Here is a 21,429-nt window from a genome sequence, read left to right on the forward strand (position 1 = left end):
TGGCAGGCTGGAGAGGAACATGTGACCAACTTTGGGGCAAAGGCTGACTTTTCTTAGAATGTAGAGGTGAGGAGGATGGGGACTGCGGTCAGTCAGAAACGCTGAGATGCTGAAATGCACGAGGCCATCCAGAAACATTGAGCAAGGAGCTGTCTCTGTTTTGAAGGCCAGAGGTGTCTCTGTCCCCTTTCGATTTGTTAGTTGTCTTCCTGAGTGGTCACTGAGCATTAGCACAAAGGCACCGAGCTTGGCTGGCATTCCGTGTGTTTGCGGTGAATCCCAGGGAGCAGGTAACCTTTGCGTCATGCCCTCGATGTGCGTGGCACGGCTTGATCAACGATTTTGAAGGGTACTGAGGCCAAGAGAGTGGACTCTCAGGTCGGGTGGACGTGGATTTTGAAAACCACTTGCACTGCTCCGTGCACGGGACTCACCCTTCTCGGCCCCGGTTTTCTCCTTTGTAAAGCAGCTGTCCCGCAGCATGGCTCTTGGGCGTTAATGAGATAATGTACGCAACGAGGTCTCTCTGACATATAGTGAGACTTCGGTAAATGGGGGCTACTATTCCCTGCAAGATGGGTACTCCCCGTTTCACAGGGTCAGAGTTCCCAGAGGGCTGGTGGCATGCTACCACTCACAGCAAGCACGTGGGAAAACTGAGATTCGCACCCGGGGCCTCCGGCCTCACTGCATCAAGTTCCCATTTCCCTCCCAGGTCTGGAAACCCAAATACTTCTGCGTTGAGGTGACTGGCTTCTCTCACCTGTCTCTCGCCTAACCTCAGCCCCGTCCTACTCAAATACGCACCAGCTTTCTCTCATTTCCCCACCCAGAGGGGTTTGCGTGGGGACCTCCACAGGGCAAACGTGTTTTTTTCTTCCAGAGCCAGTCCCTCTTTTAGAGAAAATAAAGCAGTTTGAGAAGAGTAACAAAGGCGGCATTTGTGTGTTTTGCTTTATGGAGCTGAAAATATCTGGTAAATTGATCCAGTGGGAGTAATAAATACACATTACTTTATCTTGTTCTTCATGTCCTATATCCCTGAGCCTTGATAGAGCAACACCACTTAATAGACTTAAAAAAGAGTAATTACACTCATTGGTTGTGTGATTTTTCAGCCCTCCCAGCCCTGCCTGACCTTCTAATTTAGCTCACTGCGTCTAACTAATGCATTTATATTCATCTTTTATGAAGCATGTATAGTACAGAATTGACTTTAGAGCCTTTTTCAAGCTGTCCTCCCCGGTTTCCAGTCTGGTGAGCTGTAAGGAGAATGGGAACCATCCATCTCCCTACATCCGCACCTATAGATAACCCATACACACGGCTCACAGCATTTTCTTTATCCTTTATGAAACATAATAAAAAGTAGTTATTACATTTTTACTTTAAAGCTTTTATACATTCTAGCATTATTTACAGCTAAACATGCAGGCAAAAGATGCGAGTGTTTTTAAAATGATTACTGCTAATGTTTCTGCTTGTCAGAAGTACTTAAATTTTCCTGCACTTTGTCTAAAAACTTAGTACTGTTGCCTTTTAAGAACAACACATTTAAAAGATCTTGCAAGTCAGATTTGCAAACACTGCTGACAGTTTGTGATGAATGATATTGCAAAATTTGCAAGATGTTTGTCATTTCACACAGCTGACATATTAAGGAACAGATTAAGAAACGCGAAACCCCTATGGAAAACAACCATCCCAAACAAACCTCAACCAAACCTTGAACCCAGAGAGCACACGCACCAGAATCTCTCACCCGGGTTTTCTCTCCCAACTTCCCCCTCAGCCAGTGGAACCCAATTGTTCTCAGTGCATTTTCTCTCACCATATGGTCTGCTCATTACCATACACTAAGAGTCCATATGGGAAACTTGTGAAATGAACTGTATTCATTTTAACTGCCAGATGAGCAGCCTTTTGCTTTGCAAGCTTAGCTTAAGTCATCTGCTGTCTTCGTGTTGTTATGGCAACACGGTACCCATAAAAAATTCTAATCTACTGTAAGTGATCACAGTATTTTAAGTGCTTGCCTATAAGTGCCCTCAAAGGGGAGGAAGGAGGAGGGGGTTATCTTTGCCCAAGGAGCAAAGGGTTGTTCTTCACTCCAGCAGGTGTCAGTAAAGAAGCTTGGTGACATGGAGAGCGAGGTGCTCGGGTGTCCGTGTAGCAGGTGTAGTCGATGCCATGGTAAGGGAGGTGGATTGCAGAGGAATGGTTGGTAGTGAGGATGGACTGTAGACCCTTTGGGTGGGTTGAGAAAAAACACTGACTGTCGGACACCATAGTTCTCCCAGCAGACACATGACTGCTGGTGTGGTGCACCCCGCCATGAATAAAACTCAAGGTTCTGAACAACGACACAGGCAGCAGTGCCTCGTGGTAACTTCTCCTGCACTGGCGTGCAAAAAAAAATCCCAGCCTCCTCTTCCTGTACATGGGAATTAGTCATTTCTAACTCTTAATGCTAATTAAGAGTACCTTAAAGTAATGGAAGTAGGCAGCAACATCCTTAAATATAAATCATTTTCACCTCCGCAGGCCACATGATATGTTTCATCTCTGTCGCTCTATCTGTATTGAAAGTGAATGTTTATAGTCTCAGTTCATCAGTTCACATTAGCCTCATGCTGAATATTTAAACACAGAACAATTTGAACACACCACGAAGGAAGACAGTGACTGCACTTTCATTTGGAACAGCAAGGGCTCATCTAATAATAATTTAGTAAATCAGCCATTTAGTGGCTCAGTTGTGCACTGCATTGTGCCAAATATTATTCAGTTCCACTGTACACTTGCAGAATTGAAATTCAGCCTCTAGTCACAGGCTCGATGGAGAGACGAGACCCAAAATCACCCTCCCTAAAGAGCGGTCATGTTAGTGATTTATCATAAATACAGAGCTGGGGCAAAATAAAACTGCAGTTGGCTGTATACCACGTATTCTAATTATGCTTTTATTGTTTTAGTCTTTATGCAAAGACTGTCCATAATTCAAAACCTGCCGTTGCATCAGTGAAAATACAAATAAGAAATTTTTGCATAACCACATTGCCTGTTAGCAGAAAAGGGGATGACTAAGGGTTTCAGAAAAGGATAAAGAAAAACCGTATATCTTTATCTTCCACACTGTGACACTGGACGTGCTCTCTCGTCTTATTCATTAATTTATTTATTTTTAATTTCAAGAAAATCTATTAACATTTTATCTGGGACCCAAAACGACTCAAACAAAAAAATATAGCAACAAAAGCAAATCATACAGTATACTCAGCTCTTAGGAAAAGCATGCTTGAGTTTGATTCCAAAAACCATTTTGTCTCTGCATTTTCTTGTCACAAACACACACTATGGAATGCAGTTCTTTTTGCCCCTCTCTCCTCCGTATCTGCCGGAAAACTCATGGGCAAATTCCACTTCCCCATTTTGGTGATATGCTCAGTTTAGGGGCTTGGTAGCCCCTCCTACTTATGCTTCTTTTGTCAGGGGAGTTTAGCCTAGTTCTGTGCACCCCTGAAACTGTATATAGAATTTTGTGTGTGTGTGTGTGTGTGTGTGTGTGTGTGTGTGTGTGTGATGAGTATGCACATACATGCATGCACATATGCACATATTTTTTGAGGGGAGTGAGATGATAGCTTCATTTAAAAGGCCATGACCCCCACAAAAGTTTTAATTCTCACTTTTTTTAGATTATTTATTTTATCTTTAACTGACTGACTCTGCAGTAAGTTACTCTGTCGTTATTGAATCATGCCCTATTTAGAGATGAGGAAACTGAGGCTCAGAAAGGACCACTCACACAGCTGTTAGGGGAGGCTTTCTACCTCACCAGACGTCCTCACCATTAGTCTGTTCAGAATCTTTCCCAGTGTTTTTGCAGATAGGATTGCACCTCAAGGAGCACTCGAAGCATTGACTCTAAGAATGCATATAATTTGCCCAAGTTCTCTGGAAAACAAGTGAGGGTTATCAATATTATTGCTGCCTCTTGCTCAGTAAGCACTCACTGTATGTCTGCTGAGACAGATGCTGGCCTGAACTGTACTTCACAGTTGAGGAAACGGAGGCATGCATTTACAATGCTAAAAAAATGGCAGAGCAAGGATTTGAGCTGGCTCTATTGGACTCCAGAGCCTTTATCTCTAAGCACTGCTTCCTAGAATTAAGAAAAGGGAATTTTAAGAAAAAAGGCAATTTTGTAAACCAATTTTTTAAAATCCCTCAAGCTTGGCCAGCAGGTAAGGGGAAGGTGCTAGCGTAGACTGAGGGTAGCTCACAGATGGCTTAGCCAGGGGAAAGTGGCAGCGGAGTTAAAAACACACACATACAAACCTGGGAGATAATTCTCTTTCTCTTTAGCCCCAGAGTCTTTGCTGTAGGAACTTTGTAATAACAGTTACTCCAATAGCTGAATTCCAGAACCTCCTTCAGGTTCTTTTAGCACTGAGCTCTTGACAAGGGGGGGCACTAAGTTTAACCTTTGTATCACACCCCGTGTACAGGGGCTTTGAATATAATTACTCATTAGTTCAAGGAGAAGTCATAGGAGGAACCAGGGGCTCATTTCTCCTCCTAACCACCCAACATCCTCCTCTTCAAGACAGAAGCCCTTAGAAACAGAGACACTAGAGGGCCTCTGGCCATGCTTACTATTTTCAGCCTTGAGTAACACTTCAATTAACCACTGAAGTAATAAGAAGTGAGCCCCAGCAGTCTTGAGGCCGTGGATTTTAATTGCAGTTATAGTCAGGACCATCTGTAAAGCCTTGGGAATCATCATTTACAGATACCGTTCTTCTGGAGGTACATATCATAACTGATGATGTTCAACAATTTAAGAAACCAAAAGCAACTCTATTTTTGCCTTCCTTAGATATCCTTAAAGTCTAATATAGTTCCAGCCTGCACATATCAGTTACTCAAGTTTAACTACATGTACTTGTCCAAAACTATAAGTATACACATATATTTGTATACACACACACCAAACACATACACAGACATACAGGGACATACATACGACAATAAGTCTCTTTGTTTACTCAGTGGTCCTTTTACTTTCAACCTAGATATTTATTGTCCTTCGCCCTAGGGAAAGGGAAGCCACAGCTAAAAGACAAAGAGAAACACAAGTAGTTAATTTCTGGCTTTTGTGTTTCTAGGAGCCCAGGCCTTGGCAACTTAAAAGAGTTTCAAGGGTAATTTTGACTCTAGGCAGTTTTTGTTTCATGTGCTGACTTTACAACCTAGCCCTGAAAAAGCCACCTCTGTCCACAGCCTGCTCTTTAAGCAGAGACTTTCATCCTGATCAGAAAGTCGATTTCCAAGGCCACTCAGCAGGATCTAACCCAGAGCGTTGGTCTTAAACCAGTACAATGAATTGGAATAAGAGCCAGCCAGAGGTTACCAAGTTCAGCTCTGTACCTCCAAGCAGGTCCTATTCACAAGGGTGCAGACACCATTTTTCACTGTATTTGTGCCGGGAAGCACCCCAGGCTCCCATTCACCAATTACCATGACACCATTTAGAAGAGAATGCCAGGAGACCAAAAAGAGGGGGGAAAGCCATCGTCATCACTCTTCTCAGGAATACCTGGCTTCACAATTTATACTTAACTGCTGACACTTGAGAAGTCGAACATTTTGGTGAAATGAATCAAGTGTAGTGTTTCTTTTATGAGATCCCCTAGCAGGAAAGGGAGGTTTGGCACCTCGTGGAGACCAAGCTTGGTTATCCATCATAGTAAAGTCAGCTGTCCTAGCCAGCTTCTCAGAGGTCACGCGATTGAATCAGCAGCTCATACAACTATATTATTGCTTACGGAACAGTAATTGAGGCACCAGATAAAAATTACCTGGTCTAATAGGCAGTGAACAATTTTCAGTCAATAAAATTATAAGCCAAATCATTCATTTCATAACACTCTGGCTAATTTATTTGTTGACCTTTTAATATCCATAGCTCTTCAGTGGTATTAACTGCAACTCAGACAAAATCTCTTGTTCATTTCACTTTCATCGATTTTTTTTTTCCATTGAGGCAATAACAGCTGCCTGACAACAGCCTTTTCCTTTCCACTGTAAAAGTCAGTCATGTAAGTTAGTATGTCTTACGTTGATATAGCTGCGTTAGCTTACAACCTACCTTAATTTCATGTGATTCAGAAGCCTTCCATGTTTGTAACAAAGGCAAAGCTTTCGGGTGCGTCTCCAGCCACGCGGCACGATGATACATAATCATGTGTTTGAGAAGTTAAGAGGGGTGTCATCTAATCTGAACACAAAATCAACTTTAAAATTAGAGGAGGTTCAGAAGCCCCCCCCTTCAGGCCCCTGCATCTTCTTTAGACTAGAACACTTTCGATGCCTCTTGTGTGGACTAGCAGTAGACCCTTTCAAAATATTTAATTCCTTTGTTTTGAATATTTCTGCAGATTTTGATTATGGTTTGAATTTTATTTTTCTTTAAAGACTATGGGCAATGAGAGTGTACTAGAATGTTCAGTAAGCTTCAGCTGAAGCTTCTTCTGTAATAAAATGCTATGAAGTCTTTAGAATGCAGGGTTGTAAAATATAATTGTTACACATTTGGCATTTTATGCCTCCGTAGAAATAACCACTTGCTACCTACACCTCATCTATGCTCCTCCTTTCCATTTCAATTTACTCTAAAGTGGTCCTTAGCCGTAATGAGAATGCCCCTTTCAGCGGAAACATGTTTAATTATATCCATGCTAGATGAGAGTGACTCTCCTCTCAGTCATAGGGCTTCTGAGTAAAGTGTGTTTAAAGTGTGACAATAAAGGTTTCTAATGATCTGCGGTAAGCTCTATTTCGAGAAGTTCATATTACCAGAAAAAGTGAAAAATTTAAGGAATGTCTCAGAGGATCGGAAGCTAAACAGTGCTCGAGTATTATTTTGGTTTGTTTTACTCCTTCCCTCACTGCCTTCATTCTATGATTTTTTAGGATGCAAAGTCTACCATTGTGGAATTTTCCATTTGGCTGAATAAACACAAAGGAAGTTGGGACATAAAACTACCCTCCACAGAAATACCTCTCAGTCAACTAGGATTTATTGCGTTGTACATCCAGCTCTGCAGGAAATGGGCTGCCAGAAACTTCCAATCAGTTTTTCAGCTTTTAGACTTTCCAATCAGTAGTGTCACCCACACTTTCAGAAGCAAGTGGGGAAAGAGCTAGAAGTTAAAGGCTAGTAAGCTGAATATACTGTTTAAAATTTGGACCCAATAGTAAACTCCAGAGTGAGGAGGTGAACAGATTCAGTACTGATTTCATTGATAGGTGCTTATCAACTTTAAGTCAGGAGTGATTTTGAACCCACTGTATCTTGAATCCCCTGATAGGGCAAAGTAGAGTGGTGATAAATGGGTGTCAGGGAAATGTGCAGTGACAGGAAGGTATTGTACTTCTTTCTCGGGAATCACCCAGGTCAACTTGACTTTGGTAATTGATGCTTATGTTTAGCTTCTGTTTTCTTCTTTGTCACTCAAAACATTATTTTCTAACTGAGGGAGCATAAAGCCAAGCACAGATTGTCTTCCCAAATTACAGAAGCATCCCTGGGCTTTCATTTTATGAGGGACTTCCCAGAGTCTCAAAATCTGATTCTTAGATTTGAAATCAATGGTATATTGGTAAACGGGTACCCATCTGGCTTTATGAGTTGGTCTATATGTGCTCTGAATGAAAGAAAGTTCAGGCCATCTCCCCTGCTCATCTGGGATTGAATTACTCAAAACATGGAACTGGGTTTATAAATGGGCTCAGTATTGGATGGTTAGACAGCCTTCCCATTCTCTCTGGAAGGCTAGGTGGGCCCAGTGAATATGAGCTTATTAGCAACACATTTGAGATCAGATGCTGCAGAGAAGATTCGCATGGAAGGTGAATAATCCTCAGAGGTTTTATTGTCATGAAATGGAAGGAAAGGTGAATTAGCCATGTCTGCATATCAGACATGATATGCCTGGTTCCTAAGAGTGTGCAAATACCTAAGTATTTCTAAGAGCCTAGGAGTATAGTTAATAAAAGGCTGATGTACATCAAGACAAACCTCATGCTGTTAGCAGCCTATAACTTGAGATAATGTCTGTACCCGACATGATTCATTATATTAATCACAAAATTAAAATGTAAGTACAAGTCAGCAGGAGTGAAGGAGCAAATTCACTTAAAAAAAAGTGGTATTAAAAAACCCCCCAGTGATCAAGACTTGACCTTTGGGAATTTATATATTGGATTTAAAGGTCTAGAGCCAAATGGAGCACCAAATTTAAGTCTTCTGCTTTTATAAACTATGCCAAATACATGACTTGGTCACTTCCTCATGTAAATTAAGCACGCGCTTTAAAAAATCAGTAACGATCTTAGAATGAGCTCTTCAACAAGAATTTCTCAAGGGCTGTGGTTTGCTGATCATAGTGCTAGGGGCTTAGAGAAGGAGATTAAGACCTCAAAGAGCCTGTAGTTTGGTTGTGGAGATTGTAGACTCACACATTTAAGACCAGAGCAAAATGACCCCACAGTGTCCACTTCTGTGCAGGGCTGGGCGGTGCAGTCAGCACTACTCTTCAGAGGAATGAGAGAGGTTAGGAACTGGGGTCTCAGTGAAGGTGGAATTAGTTCCGATAGGATAGTGTAATTATGAAGAGCTCAGGCTCTGATGTCTAACAGGCCAGAGATTGAATCCCTGCTCAGCCATTCATTAGTTGTGTGACATCAGGGCAAATTGGTGGACCTTTCTGAGTCTCAGTTTCCTCGTCTGCCAAATGGTGATACGGAGTCTCACCACGAAGACTGAATGAGTTAATGTTTCCCTTTCCATAAACAACAGTTATGTTTTCCACTACTCTACTACCACCACCAGCACCACCTTCATTATCAGGCCCTAGAGGATGAGAAGATATTGTAAATGTGCACAGACTGAAGCCAGCTTCCCAAATAAAGTAAAGGCAAAATGAGTAAAGGTACGGAGATAGGAAGGAGCCCAACATGTTACTTCTAGGCTGGGGAGGACTAACTAGCCCAGAATAGAGGGCAGTTCTTCAGATGTATAGGGAGAGGAGATTGGATAAAGAGGGTAGGACCAGATGGTGGCGGAAATCTTTTGCAATCCCCACAGAACGCTGTTACCTTAATTCTGGGAAGATAGGGTGCCTTGAAAGGTGCTGCAGAGTAATATCGGTGTGTGACTGCTGGGACAACAGGAAGTTCAAAAATTATTTGCTAATTGATTGGGTTGCAACATACGAAGTAAAGCCAAATCTTCTCTCTGCATTTGTAGCCCATTCAGTACTTTCATTATAAAGGTTCCAAAACATAGTAAAACTTGTACCAATTATACTTGAACTGTTTCTCGAACCCCACTCATCTTTGTATCTTCCTAGTGTTTCTACTAACTCTAAGCAGATTTAGTATGGTTCATCCTTTTTTTTTTTTTCTCTCCAGATCCCCATTCACATAATCATCAATCGATGGTCATGGCAAGGCAGGTAAAGACAGGTTTTAATTGAGAAAGGAAATAGGTCAGCAAAGAGTTGTTGCTGTTCTTAAGGAGTAGACATTTTCTCTTTCTTTAAGAGAGAAGAAATCCAAAACCATGAAAAAAAAAATAGTCTGACTCAGGATGTAGGTTGGAGAACAAGCATTAGCTCTATAAGGAGACTCTGGGGCTTTTCAATATTGAGGGTACTGGTATATGTCTTCTTAATTCCCCAATGGGATATGTATTTTTTTTAATCCAAGGATAGGATTAATTAACTTAGAAGAGTCTAATCTCTACCCTCATGTTTTAAACTGCAAGCAGCGAGATGTTTTAAACATTATGTAAAGAAGAGAAAATCTCTCCTGACAAATAAATGCTTTGAAAAATTAGATATTAGTACTTGTCAAGTGCTCTCTCTTTTCAGAAATATTAAAATTGCATATTAGAATGGAAGGATCCTTACACGATGCTCCCTCCTAATGTCGCAAAAAATAAGACTTTAGGAACAATTTCAGAGACAAAAGATTATATGAAACATCCAGCTTGTCCCCTTATGGGAAATTTCTCTCTTTACCATCCCAGGCTCAATCATTTCCTAATGTGAAATTACAGATTTTTCAAATTACCATATAAAACTGCAAAAAAATTACACTTGTGACCACCGAAGAGATAGCATATACTATCAATTTGATTTTAAGAGGCATACATCTTTCATACTACCTGTCATTTTTATAATGCCTTTTACAAATTTAATCAATACATTTTAACATTCTGTATACTTTAAGTGCAATATACAATAAATATTCAAGTTTCATCTTAAACATGCTTTAGCCTTTAAATTGTTAAAACTGCAGTGCCCTTTCAATCTACTTACATAATGTCATAAAATATACATTTCAAGGTAAATGAAGTCAGCTACTTCAATTTAGTCCCTCAAACTGGTAGTAAATGAGAGGTTAACACTATGGTGCCAAAACCATTATTGAGTAAATTTAGCACCTTGGACAGCTCTGTAAAATCTTTATTGCTTTCCTGACCTGCTCGTCATGTTCTGTCTGTGCGTTAGTGGCTCTCAGCTCTGATTGAAAGGCAATATATTAGATCCCCAACACAAACACGCTTGGGGGCTAGTTCACTGGGAGCGTAATGACATGGAGGTGAGAGCAATTTTCTGGTCACCGGAATCCAAGCACCTTGCAGGTCTGCTGCACTAACTCATAGAGGACACAGAAATTTCCTTTCTCCTTCCCATTTGCAGAAATAACTAATAGAAGCTGAATCACACTGGCAAAGCTGAGCCAAACGTGGACTCCCCCTTAAACCCCATAGTTGATACCACGATGAAGGACATTTTAAAATAGGCGAGATATCATTTAAGGGAGTCACTTCCAGGATACAAAATCAGGTTCACGCACTGTCCTCAAGACGGCTGGTCTGGAGCAACGCTGGCTGCTGACCCACCTACGGTGGCAACGTGCCTAGTAGAAAGCATGTCCCGGCTCTTTGTATTGAAGAAGGAGGCAACTCTAGGAAGTGAGATTCACAAGCTTCATTTTCAGAGGATTGAATGGTGATGAGAGCTCTGGGCATTGAATAAGGAGAAGAAGGAACAAGTAGATTATGTCATTGAAAAATGTTATCACCAAAAAGACATCAGTTTAAAATATACAGCCTACACTGATAGTTGGAATTTTTCAGGCACAAAAACTTCAAAGATCTTGGAGTTTATTGTGGAGTTTACCTTCCCTCCTCCCTGGTTCTGTGAAATTAATTAAAAGAAGAAGCACTGCTTTAAATCCTCAATGATACTGTTCCAAGATTGAAGTTTGCAAGTGAAGTTTCTGACTGCACCTTATCTTGCTTTTGACAAACAGAGACTTGTATTTTTTTTCCCTAAAATGAAAAGAAAACTATCTTCTCTGCCAAGCCCAAACGCTGGCATAAATATTTATTTGAAGAAATAAATTAATATAGACCCAGAGAAGTCAAATTTTGGTAAATAAACTAACTTGATCCTGTTTTGTTTTCATCCATCTTTCCTAAGAGCCAGATAAAGCTGTGAGGTTTTAGTGAAGGCAGCACAAGCTGATTTGATCAGGGGATAGGGTTTACTGTGCCCATACCATAGTAAATTATTAACAGCTGTTGTCAGACAGCACTGCAAACAAAAAGTGGTAGATTATCTTGTAGCTTGCATTAAAAAAATAAATTATTTCAGATGTATTGATTCAAACCCCATTGATTATATAATGTTTTTCACTCCTTATATGAAAAATAACAGAACTGTTTTATAAATGGGGTCTAGCAGCTTAAGGCAAGCATAAATGTTTATTGAGAACTGAAAACCCCTCTATCTCATTTTTGAATTTAGGACATTATATATGTCATAAGTAGTTACTGCAGTATGACAACTATTTTATCTTATAGAGAATTTAAAATCGAAAAATGCTAATATGTATCTAAAAGCGTGTCATTTCAAGAGTTGTTCAAGAATTTTTGAAGAGGCTATGGTGACAGCAAAATGAATGCAATTATATCCCTATTTTCTGATCAGCGTCTGCAGTATGTGAAAATTGAACAGCACTGCTTCTCCATGCAGAAATCTATTGTGTAAAATGTTTAAAGTTAAACTTCTTTTTGAAACTTTACCCACAGCAAAAATATTATAAACATATCTTCTTGCAAATCACTTCTGATAACCACACAACACCTTCATGTTTGCTTCTCTGATAAACCTCCGTTTTATTTGTATCAAGCTTAACTTTTCACATTCCAGTATAAATGGATCTGCAGAAAATTAGGGCTGAATGAAGAGGGAACGATTTCTTGTGGTTAGAATGAAAAAAAATTACCACCACACACATTTTTGTAGAGCACCCTATATTATTAAAAACAAGCATGCTAGCTTAATATGGAAGCCCACCTAAATGAAAAGGAGACATTTTTTCTTCAACTGGAGTGAAGAGTGGAACATGTAACTAGAAGGAGAATGAATGAGCAAATGGGGAAAATGACAAACAATAATGAAATAGCAAAGGATCACTATAAAAGAAACAGACTCTGCCAGTCATGAAAATTGGTGCGGAGGGAGCTTCCAGGGGCAGGAGAATTCTTCTGTAAGAACCTCTGACAAAACAGTGCATTGCCCCAGTAGATGGGTTTACTACATCACCCCCTTATATCATGACTCTGCCATGCAAGGGAGATAAACAAAAGAAGTTTAATGCTACATGCTTCTAGTTGTTGAAGAGTGATTGGACATCTCTTGAAAATGACCTGTCTGATAAGGTCATGTTTCCTGGAATAAGCAGTTAAGTGCAAAATAAACACATCTTAGGGATTCATAACATGCACCAACTGACATCCATCATAGTAATCTAGTAAATGACCTCGCAGTTGTATTCAGCAATAAACATATGAGTGCTTTATCGTGCTTATGGAACACTATTGAGTGATGTATTTTATCTTGCAGTACCAATGATGCTCACCTTTTGACTTGATTAAGTGTGTACGTGAATAGGGATAAATTGGCGATTTAACGCCATTCGGGGGTTCTTTTAAAGCAGTGCATTGGCAAAGGATGGCCAGAGGAAAGTGGAACGTGATCATGTGAAAAGATAATGACATCCTGCCTTCACTCAGAGGATTGTATCTGTGTTTCTCCTTGACAGGAAGTGATACTCAAAAGGGCTGCAGATCTGGTGGAAGCGCTGTATGGGATGCCACACAACAACCAGGTGAGCATACTGGGTCTCGAACCTTCCACATTCAACTGAAGTGCCTGGAGTCCTTATTAGAATGAAAAAGTATGAAAAATACAGAAGCTCTTGCACGAGTTCAGAGTATAAGTCATTCGGACCTAACGGATTGCAAGGCCATTCAAGTCTTCTCTCTTCGTTTGTAAATCTTTTAACGCCTTTTCTAGGGAATAATTTTTTCTTATGAGAAAAGGTACTTTATTTAAAAGGGCTCTTCTGTGGGAAGGTAGTTCATCACTGAAGAAGAGAGTTACCGGTGCTTATTTTATTCCTCTCAGGTTTTCAAGAAAATTTAGGAGGAAAAGGGGGGTTTAATTCTTCTCCTAAAAAGTATAATGAGGCCTGAATATTGTCTGCTTCTATTTCGTAGAGTAACTCCATGTATCTGATTCAACTTGCTCAGGAAACTGAGTCTGAGAAATCCTCCTTCTTTTCTTGTGTCACTTGAATCAGCGTCCAAGGGACACAGTCCCATTAATACTCAGGGACACAGGGCATCATGTAAACTTGCCCTTAACTTCATCTGGGGAGATGAGTTGCAGGGTGTGTGTCTGTGTGTGTGTGTGTGTGTGTGTGTGTGTGTGTGTGTGTGTGTGTGTGTGTGTGACCCCAGAGTTCTCTGTGTTACCTGTGGGGAAGGAAAGCCCCAGGTTTCTGTCCTGTACTGCGAAGTAGTATAGAGGACTAGCTGAGTTAATGGGCTTTCAGAGTCAGATGAACAGGGTTATGCAGCCCAGCTCTCTCCTTAGATAGGTAAGTGTCCTGAAGTGAGGTCTTGGCCTCTCTGAGCCTCAGTTGCCCCATCCGTGGTATGGGCGTGATGATGATGAGACTGAACACACAGGTTGCTTGAGAGGGTTGCAGAAGTTAGTGCCGTTAACCATGGAAAGCCCTAAGCATGGCCTGTAGTAAACACTTGGAACGTGATACTCCTGGGAATCTGACTGGGCAGCTAAGGGGGATGTTCTTGTTACTTTTCAGGAGATTATTCTGAAGAGAGCAGCTGACATCGCAGAGGCCCTGTACAGTGTCCCCCGCAACCACAGCCAGCTCCCGGCCCTCACTAACACCTCAGTCCACGCGGGAATGATGGGCGTGAATTCCTTCAGTGGACAACTGGCTGTGAATGTCTCCGAGGCGTCGCAGGCTACCAATCAGGGTCAGGAGTCCCACTCTTCCCCTCCCCATTTCCCTGCCCCTTCCCAACCTCAGGCTACCCGACCCCCATTTCTTTGGCACAAAACAGTGTTTATTTTGAAAAATTCTCCCCCCCCCCAAAAGGGGAGATTCCTAGTCTGTGTGTATCAGATATTATTGTAGAATTTTGGTTCTAGCCATCATGTCTGGTAATTTGGTGGAGGGGCTAGAAAGGATGCATGCATTTAGTTATCTCACCATTTGACCTTTCACTGTAAACCATGAAGGACAGATCACAAGGAGGGTTGGAACTAAAGTTCTGGAGGGGCCAGAGCACACCATCCTTGCCCAGAGAGTAGGAACCGGTTACCTCCAGGGTATTATGTCTCTTAGATTGGGATTTATTTCTGTTCCCAAATGATAAGTTATAGGTCCTGCATTGCCACTTCTCACAGGCCCGCTAAGTATCTATGATCTCCTGAAAAATGTGTCTTTTGCTCTCTTCCCATTTTAATCACGGAGCTAGCACCACCAATCCACCCATGAATCACCTGGCCCCTTCCCTTCAGGATGCGGTGATGGGGCAGGAAACAGAGACCTTCCTTTCCCCAAGCTTCTCAGACCCGCCACTCATCTGGACGCTACCCTCATCCTTGGTTTTGCCCCCGCCCCTCAGGTTTCACCCGCAACTCAAGCAGCGTATCACCACATGGGTATGTGCCGAGCACCACCCCTCAGCAGACCAACTATAACTCGGTCACCACGAGCATGAATGGATACGGCACTGCCGCCATGTCCAATTTGGGCGGCTCCCCGACCTTCCTCAATGGCTCAGCTGCCAACTCGCCCTATGCCAGTAAGTAGAGATGTGTGTCCTGTGTTTCTGCACGTTTTTGCTCTAAGAACTGGGCGTCGTGCTGTGTGGCCCACTGTGCAGGTCTCCCCGGTCCCCGGTCCGAGGGCCCCTGCCCCGCCAGGCGTAGACCCAGGTGATGGGACCAAAACCAGCACTGTCCCCAGCAGGAATCTCTGCCCTCCTTGCTCACCGTCCTCCCCATCTCCCTCACAGAACTTGGCTGCAACCAAAACAGCAGCGTGATGTCATTGCAGGAACCCAAGCTTCCAGTCAGATGGAGTTGGGTTTGACTCTTTCTTCTACCGGTTACTGACTGGTGGCTGTGGGCAGCTTCATCTCCCCTCTAAACCTCAGTTTTATCTGTAAAATGGGGAAGGAACCAGCACCCGCTCCCATACAGTTGTTGTGAGACTTGGATAAAATAATGCATGTAATGAGCTCGTCCTGAGGCCTGGCCCATAGGAGATGCATTCAACAAATCTAGGTACTAATCATAATGACAGAATGATAATATTAAGTGGTGCTGGTAGTATAGCATACTAACAACTATCCAAACTTAAAAATCTCTTTTTTTAGTGCTTGGAAATTTTTTCCCCTTTGTGTTTGATATATACAAAGAAAAAACGAAAACTGAACAAATCGAAAAACACACTTTATTTTTTTCCAAAAATTTGGCATGATGAAAAAAAATTACACACACACACACACGCGCGCGCGCGCGAAATTGTTCTTTGGCGTCTCGTCCCTGTCTTAAAGAAGCTTAGCTTAAAGGATTTTTTTCTGCAATGTTTAGATTGCATCTAAAGAACCTCAGGGAACTGGCATCTTTACATATAAAATATCATAGGATGTGTTGGCGCAATCTCTTGATCGCCCTTTGAGGATTTTTACATAGAAAACCAAGTTCATCTTGGACAATGTGGGTGGCTCTTCCGGAGTATAAAATATGTAAACTCTTAGAATTTTGTGGGATGATAGCAGCTGTGTTATTTGTTAAATGAAAGAATGGTCATGTTTTTAAAATGAGAGTCTCAGCTAAAAATACGGAAAACGATGCTTTCTCTGATAGTGGAAATGTGGAGTGTGCTAGGCTGGTGAAAAAGGGAAAGCTCGTTCTTGGCCTTCGTGAGAAGTTATTTCTGAAAGTCATACTTAGGGCAGTTTACCTTCTTGGTGAATTTGTAGGCTCAGTATGTGCTAAATCTCTATATTTCTTTATTTCTACTTGATCTACATCGAATCAGCAGCTTGTTGAACATTTAAAATTCCCCCTAATAATCTGCATATATTACGTCTGTCTGCTTGAACATCAATGTTTGGGGTCAGTTTCACATTAGATTTTGATTCATCAAAAAATTGTTTCTCACAGATCTATCATTTCAGTGTTCTCCCTTCTACTCAATCAGAAAATGTTTCAATCATGACCTGAAAATTAAAAGATGGCATTCTTAATTAAATCAATAACCTAATTGCTATGTGGTAGCAATTCAGTTGAGGGGCTTGGATTGCTCTGTCTTCCCAAGCCCTTGCAGACACCCAGCGACTTGAGCCTGAGATTGCATCCGTCAGACTACAAAACTTTGAACGTTTAATTTCCATTAATTGATTTCCTCAGTGCTCACAAATATAGTATTAAATTCTCAAATAGGCTCTCAGATGGGACAGTTTTATCTGCATAAATGCAAATAAAACAATAAACACAAAGCCCAGCTGATTTGAATTTTTGTCTCCATAATATTTAATTATTCATAAACCACTCATGTTGAAAAATTCCAAAGAGAATAAAAAATAAAATAAGACATTCTGCTGGTGAACACACTCTCTGGTATAGTGGCTGGTATCTAATAATGTTATAACAAATGGAACTGCTTGACTATATTTCACCCCTTCCTCTGTTAACACCCCCTCCCCAAACTCCCCACCTCTAAATACACATAATGATCGCATTTGCCAAGGAGATTAATTGCCTTCCTCAGTGAACCAGCAGGATTTCAAGTCTACGAATATTTAAAAATCAAACCTCCAGTGCAGGAGTTTTGCAATTTAAATGGGTGTTATTATTGAGCGTATTTTCACATTTACAAATCCTCAGAGATGTATAAAAATGCTGGTCTCATTAAAAGAAAAAGTACAGTTTAGAAAATGTTTCTGAAAATTCTGATGATGGCGGCTCTGTGTTCTGCTCCATAATAAAGCATCCAGTGCGTCTGGATTGTGTAGTGCTGAGGGCTGATTACAAGGGGTCATTTCCCACTCTCCCCTCCAACCCGATGGCAACTGCTGTCTGTGACCGATTTGATAACCACTTCCTTAACTTTCCAAAGCCAAATTGCCTAACTGGTGTGCTCATGGGAAGGGGCCTGTCCGATGGCAATCTGTTTGCTTAGCAGGGTAGCCTAGTAGAAAGAGCACTGCATTTGGGTTTGGTTCCTGGCCTCACCTTCCAGCTATGGCCCTGGGGCGAGTCACTGGACTGTTTTCTGAGTCTCAGCTTGCTGGGTTTGCTCCGGTGTCAAAAGGATGTTACAGGTCCCAATTTAAGCTTGCTTGGCCAATGACACAGACGAAAAGGATATGAAGATTCTTGCAGGTGATAAAGCAATATATAATGTTTATTACATAATGTGAAAAATAATACAGTGAAGGAGGAAGTGCCTAGAATTTGAATTAAGTGCCTGAAAATCATCAGACAGGATTCATACTTTTTCCCAGGAGATGGAGGAAATGGAAGGTGAGTGTGTGATGGCACCAGTCCTGAGTGTAGAGGGCTTATCATGTGCTCAAAAATCTGTCTCCCAAAATGACCTGAGATTATTAGCAATTATTAAAAGATGAATGTAAGGCCAGGCAGAGAGGACCGTGGTTGGTGGAGAAGGTGCATCGCCCAAACTCTTTCCTATCCCCAAGCAGCTAGGTTTTCTCTCTCTCTGAACTGCCAAAGCTCTCCTATCATTGATAATTCACGTCCCCACCACTCCCAGACTGTGAGTAATTACATAAGGCTCCAATCCTGCTGCTTATTAGTTCATGCTCATATCTGTACAGCTCCGCAGGGGACAGAGAGAATTTGGAACTTTGACTTGTAGTCCTGCGTTATTCACACATGTTGCACGTGGCAGACTGTTTACCCACCTGGCTTCCTACCTACCTCTATCTGTCTTGTGGAGCATGAAGATAGAGTCATATCCTTCAGGAAGCTGTAGCTCCATGGGGAGACAGGGGACACATACACACCACCATCTGCCAGTGCCTTAAGCTGGAATCCTGGTGTTGCCTTCAGCTCACTCTTCTTCCTCACACCTCTCCTTCCACTGGTGACCACACTCTCTCAGGCCGGCCTCCTCCTGTCTCTCGTATCCCCAGACCCTTTGCTAGAACCTTAGTTTAGGCCCTACCTGGAACGCTTCCCCTGACACCTCCTCCATGAAGCCTTCTTTGGTCTCCCTTCCCTGCCTCCCCAGAGTTGGCCATACTCACCTTCGAGGCTATCATGTGGTACTCTACCCCTTATAAGAGCACTCTTGTCTCCTGGCTTGGGATGCTCTAGCACGCTGCCTGGTGCATAGTCGGCCTACAACAAAAGGAAACACATGCCGAGTGCCAAATGATGAGAGCAGACAAGACCCTCAGAGTTCAGGGAAGGCTCCTGCTAGAAGGGCGGCCTGAGAAGGATGGGTGTCAGGGTCGGAGCTGAGCTGCCTCGTGTCAGGACACCAGGAGAGGCACTGATTTCTCTTTTCCCATTGCCCCTTAGTCGTGCCATCCAGCCCCACCATGGCCTCCTCCACAAGCCTCCCCTCCAACTGCAGCAGCTCCTCCGGCATCTTCTCCTTCTCACCAGCCAACATGGTCTCAGCCGTGAAACAGAAGAGTGCTTTTGCGCCTGTGGTCAGACCCCAGACCTCCCCACCTCCCACCTGCACCAGCACCAACGGGAACAGCCTGCAAGGTAAGCCCCAGGCCCCACCCGGGCCAACCAGACGCCCTGACTCACCTTCCCAGGGCCTGAAGCAGATGCGCCACTGTTGCGAGGGGATCAGCCTTGGGCCTGCCTGCTTTTGTCCACCCTCATCTATTCTGTTCCTTTGTGTTTGCCCTCTTCGGCCCTGGTCCCTGACCCCACACCCACACCCCAGGCATTCCTCCTCTGCTGGAGTTGCCTGAGCAGTTCTCTTTCCAACTCCAGCAATTCTGCTCAGGCCTGGGATTTGCTTGAGAATACTGTTTCCACTTACTAATGCCATCGTTTCTTTTTGCTCTCTCATTCCCTGTGTTCGCCATAATCAGATCAGTCTTTTGTGGACTCTAGCAAGTTCTCCACTGCAGGGTCTCTCCCAGGACTGGCCTTCTCCTGAAGTAGGTTCCCTTCCTGTTGCGTGTGTCAGCATGCACATTTGGTGGGGCTGATAATGGGGAGGGGGTGAGTTGGCCACGCCAGAGCCCTGAGCTTACAGCATCTTAGACCAAAGACCCAAGACTTACTGCTGGGAACCAGAAACCCCAAAGTGCTACTAGAGGACTCTGGTTCATATCAAAACTGTTCGATTTCCTCCCCCTCACGGAATATGGAAAATAACAGAGTAACCAAATTTCAGGTGACCTTTCTATTCATTGAGAAGAAACCCAACCTTTTAAAATGGGTCCCACCATTTCTTACACTTTTCTTACTGGCACTGAGTTGTGGTGTTGACCTGCATGACCTCCCTCCTTCCCCACAGTGGGAATGTGTGTTCAGCACTCAGAGCCCCTACCTTAGAGACGAGAAAGCGAAAGGTTAGTGAGGTTATGGAATGGCTTGACTTCCGACAGAGGTGGGTGGCAGAGGCTGGCTTCAAACTCAGGCTCAAGAGTTCATCTCCTCCCTCCAGCTTCCAAGCACTTTACTGCTCAGAGCGGGTTAAACAGGATGTATCCAGGATTCGTAAGGCGGCTGGCAGGGAAGTAAGATCAATAAAATCATCAGCTGCCATTCCTTGAGCACTGACCAGTGCTAAGCACTGAGCCTGCTTTATCTTATTTAATCCTCACAACTTCCTGATGAAACATGAGGACAGTTATGATCTCCATTGTACAGAGGATAAAACTGAGGCATAAGGAGAGAAAACATCTGCCCATAGGTGTAGCCAGAAACAGTGGGGATGAATATAAACCCTCAGGGTCTGTGCCCTAACCCTTAGCCTACCCAGCGCCGCACGGAGCTTTCCTTCACAGCCGGCTTGCCCATCTTCACTGATGGAGGTGAGTCATGGAGGTCGAGAGGGGTCGGGGGGCAGCCCTGTTTCTTACGTCTCTATCTATTTATACTTCTATACACGTACTCTGTACAGGACACTTTTTACACTGATGTAAACTTACATCCATTCTCTTGAAGACCCTATGAGGTTGGTACTACTCCCATTATATACATGAGGAAATCAAGGCCCCATTTGCTCAAGGTCACGTATCTAGTAATGGTGGAGCCCAAACTGAACCCCATCTGTGTGACTCCTGAGCCTGAGCTCCTGCTTCCTTTTCTGACTCCATAAGGGCTCAGCAAGGCACTCCTCAGAGACCTGCTGGCCAGTCTGCCCAGCACAGCCAAGGTCAGGGCCCCTGCCCCCTCCCTGAAATATACATACACTGGCACAGCCATCTTCTTAGAGGGAAAAGGAAAATAATCGGACTGTAGAATGACATTTCAGGCAATAGTACTTGAAATAGGAAATGCCCACCCCACAAAGGGGAGCCACCCATTCACACAAGTCTCTTTTTCCCCTAAAAATAATGCTTTGGCACGCACGGTACACCTCCAGCTGGCAAACTGAGGATATAATGCTTAAGCGAACATAACTTATAACGGGTTTAAGTAAGGATAAAACCCATGGAAAGCAAAAATCTACCATTCTTGAACTGCCAATCACAATGCTTGTTAAACACAGACTTGACGTCAGGAAGAAGGTATAACGGGGTTTGTAACCCGCCATGGAGGGCTGGCGCTTGAGAAGAAAAGGCCCATGGCTCTTGCAGGGTCACAGCTGTATCACTGGCCACTGGTGACTGAAGTGGGCAGCCGTTCTGTGAGGCCGAGTGTCTTTTCATGCCATGTGGGCCAAGGCGGGAGCAGGAAGGGACTGAAAATAGGGACTCAGCTTGAATTTTAGAACCTCCTGGATCTACGGAAC

At 42.9% G+C, this 21,429-nt stretch overlaps 1 protein-coding gene and 1 long non-coding RNA gene across 7 annotated transcripts in view; one reads left to right on the forward strand and one right to left on the reverse strand.

Annotated features, from left to right (window-relative positions):
- EBF1 (EBF transcription factor 1) overlaps positions 1–21,429 on the forward strand; it is a 399,420-nt gene that overhangs the window by 368,182 nt on the left and 9,809 nt on the right. For all 6 annotated transcript variants that reach the window (XM_067031999.1, XM_067032000.1, XM_059062921.2 and 3 more), the window contains 4 exons: positions 13,189–13,254; positions 14,257–14,434; positions 15,089–15,268; positions 19,023–19,217. In XM_067031999.1, coding sequence (XP_066888100.1) covers positions 13,189–13,254; positions 14,257–14,434; positions 15,089–15,268; positions 19,023–19,217 — 619 coding nt within the window. The remainder of the gene's footprint in view (positions 1–13,188; positions 13,255–14,256; positions 14,435–15,088; positions 15,269–19,022; positions 19,218–21,429) is intronic.
- On the reverse strand, positions 10,828–20,179 carry LOC136794065 (uncharacterized). The gene is made up of 3 exons (XR_010840290.1): positions 20,020–20,179; positions 18,746–18,839; positions 10,828–11,099 (listed from the first exon to the last, which is right to left on the reverse strand). It is a non-coding gene; the product is annotated as an uncharacterized lncRNA (long non-coding RNA).

This window comes from Kogia breviceps, chromosome 4 (assembly GCF_026419965.1).
Source record: "Kogia breviceps isolate mKogBre1 chromosome 4, mKogBre1 haplotype 1, whole genome shotgun sequence".
In the NCBI taxonomy this organism is placed as follows: domain Eukaryota; kingdom Metazoa; phylum Chordata; class Mammalia; order Artiodactyla; family Physeteridae; genus Kogia; species Kogia breviceps.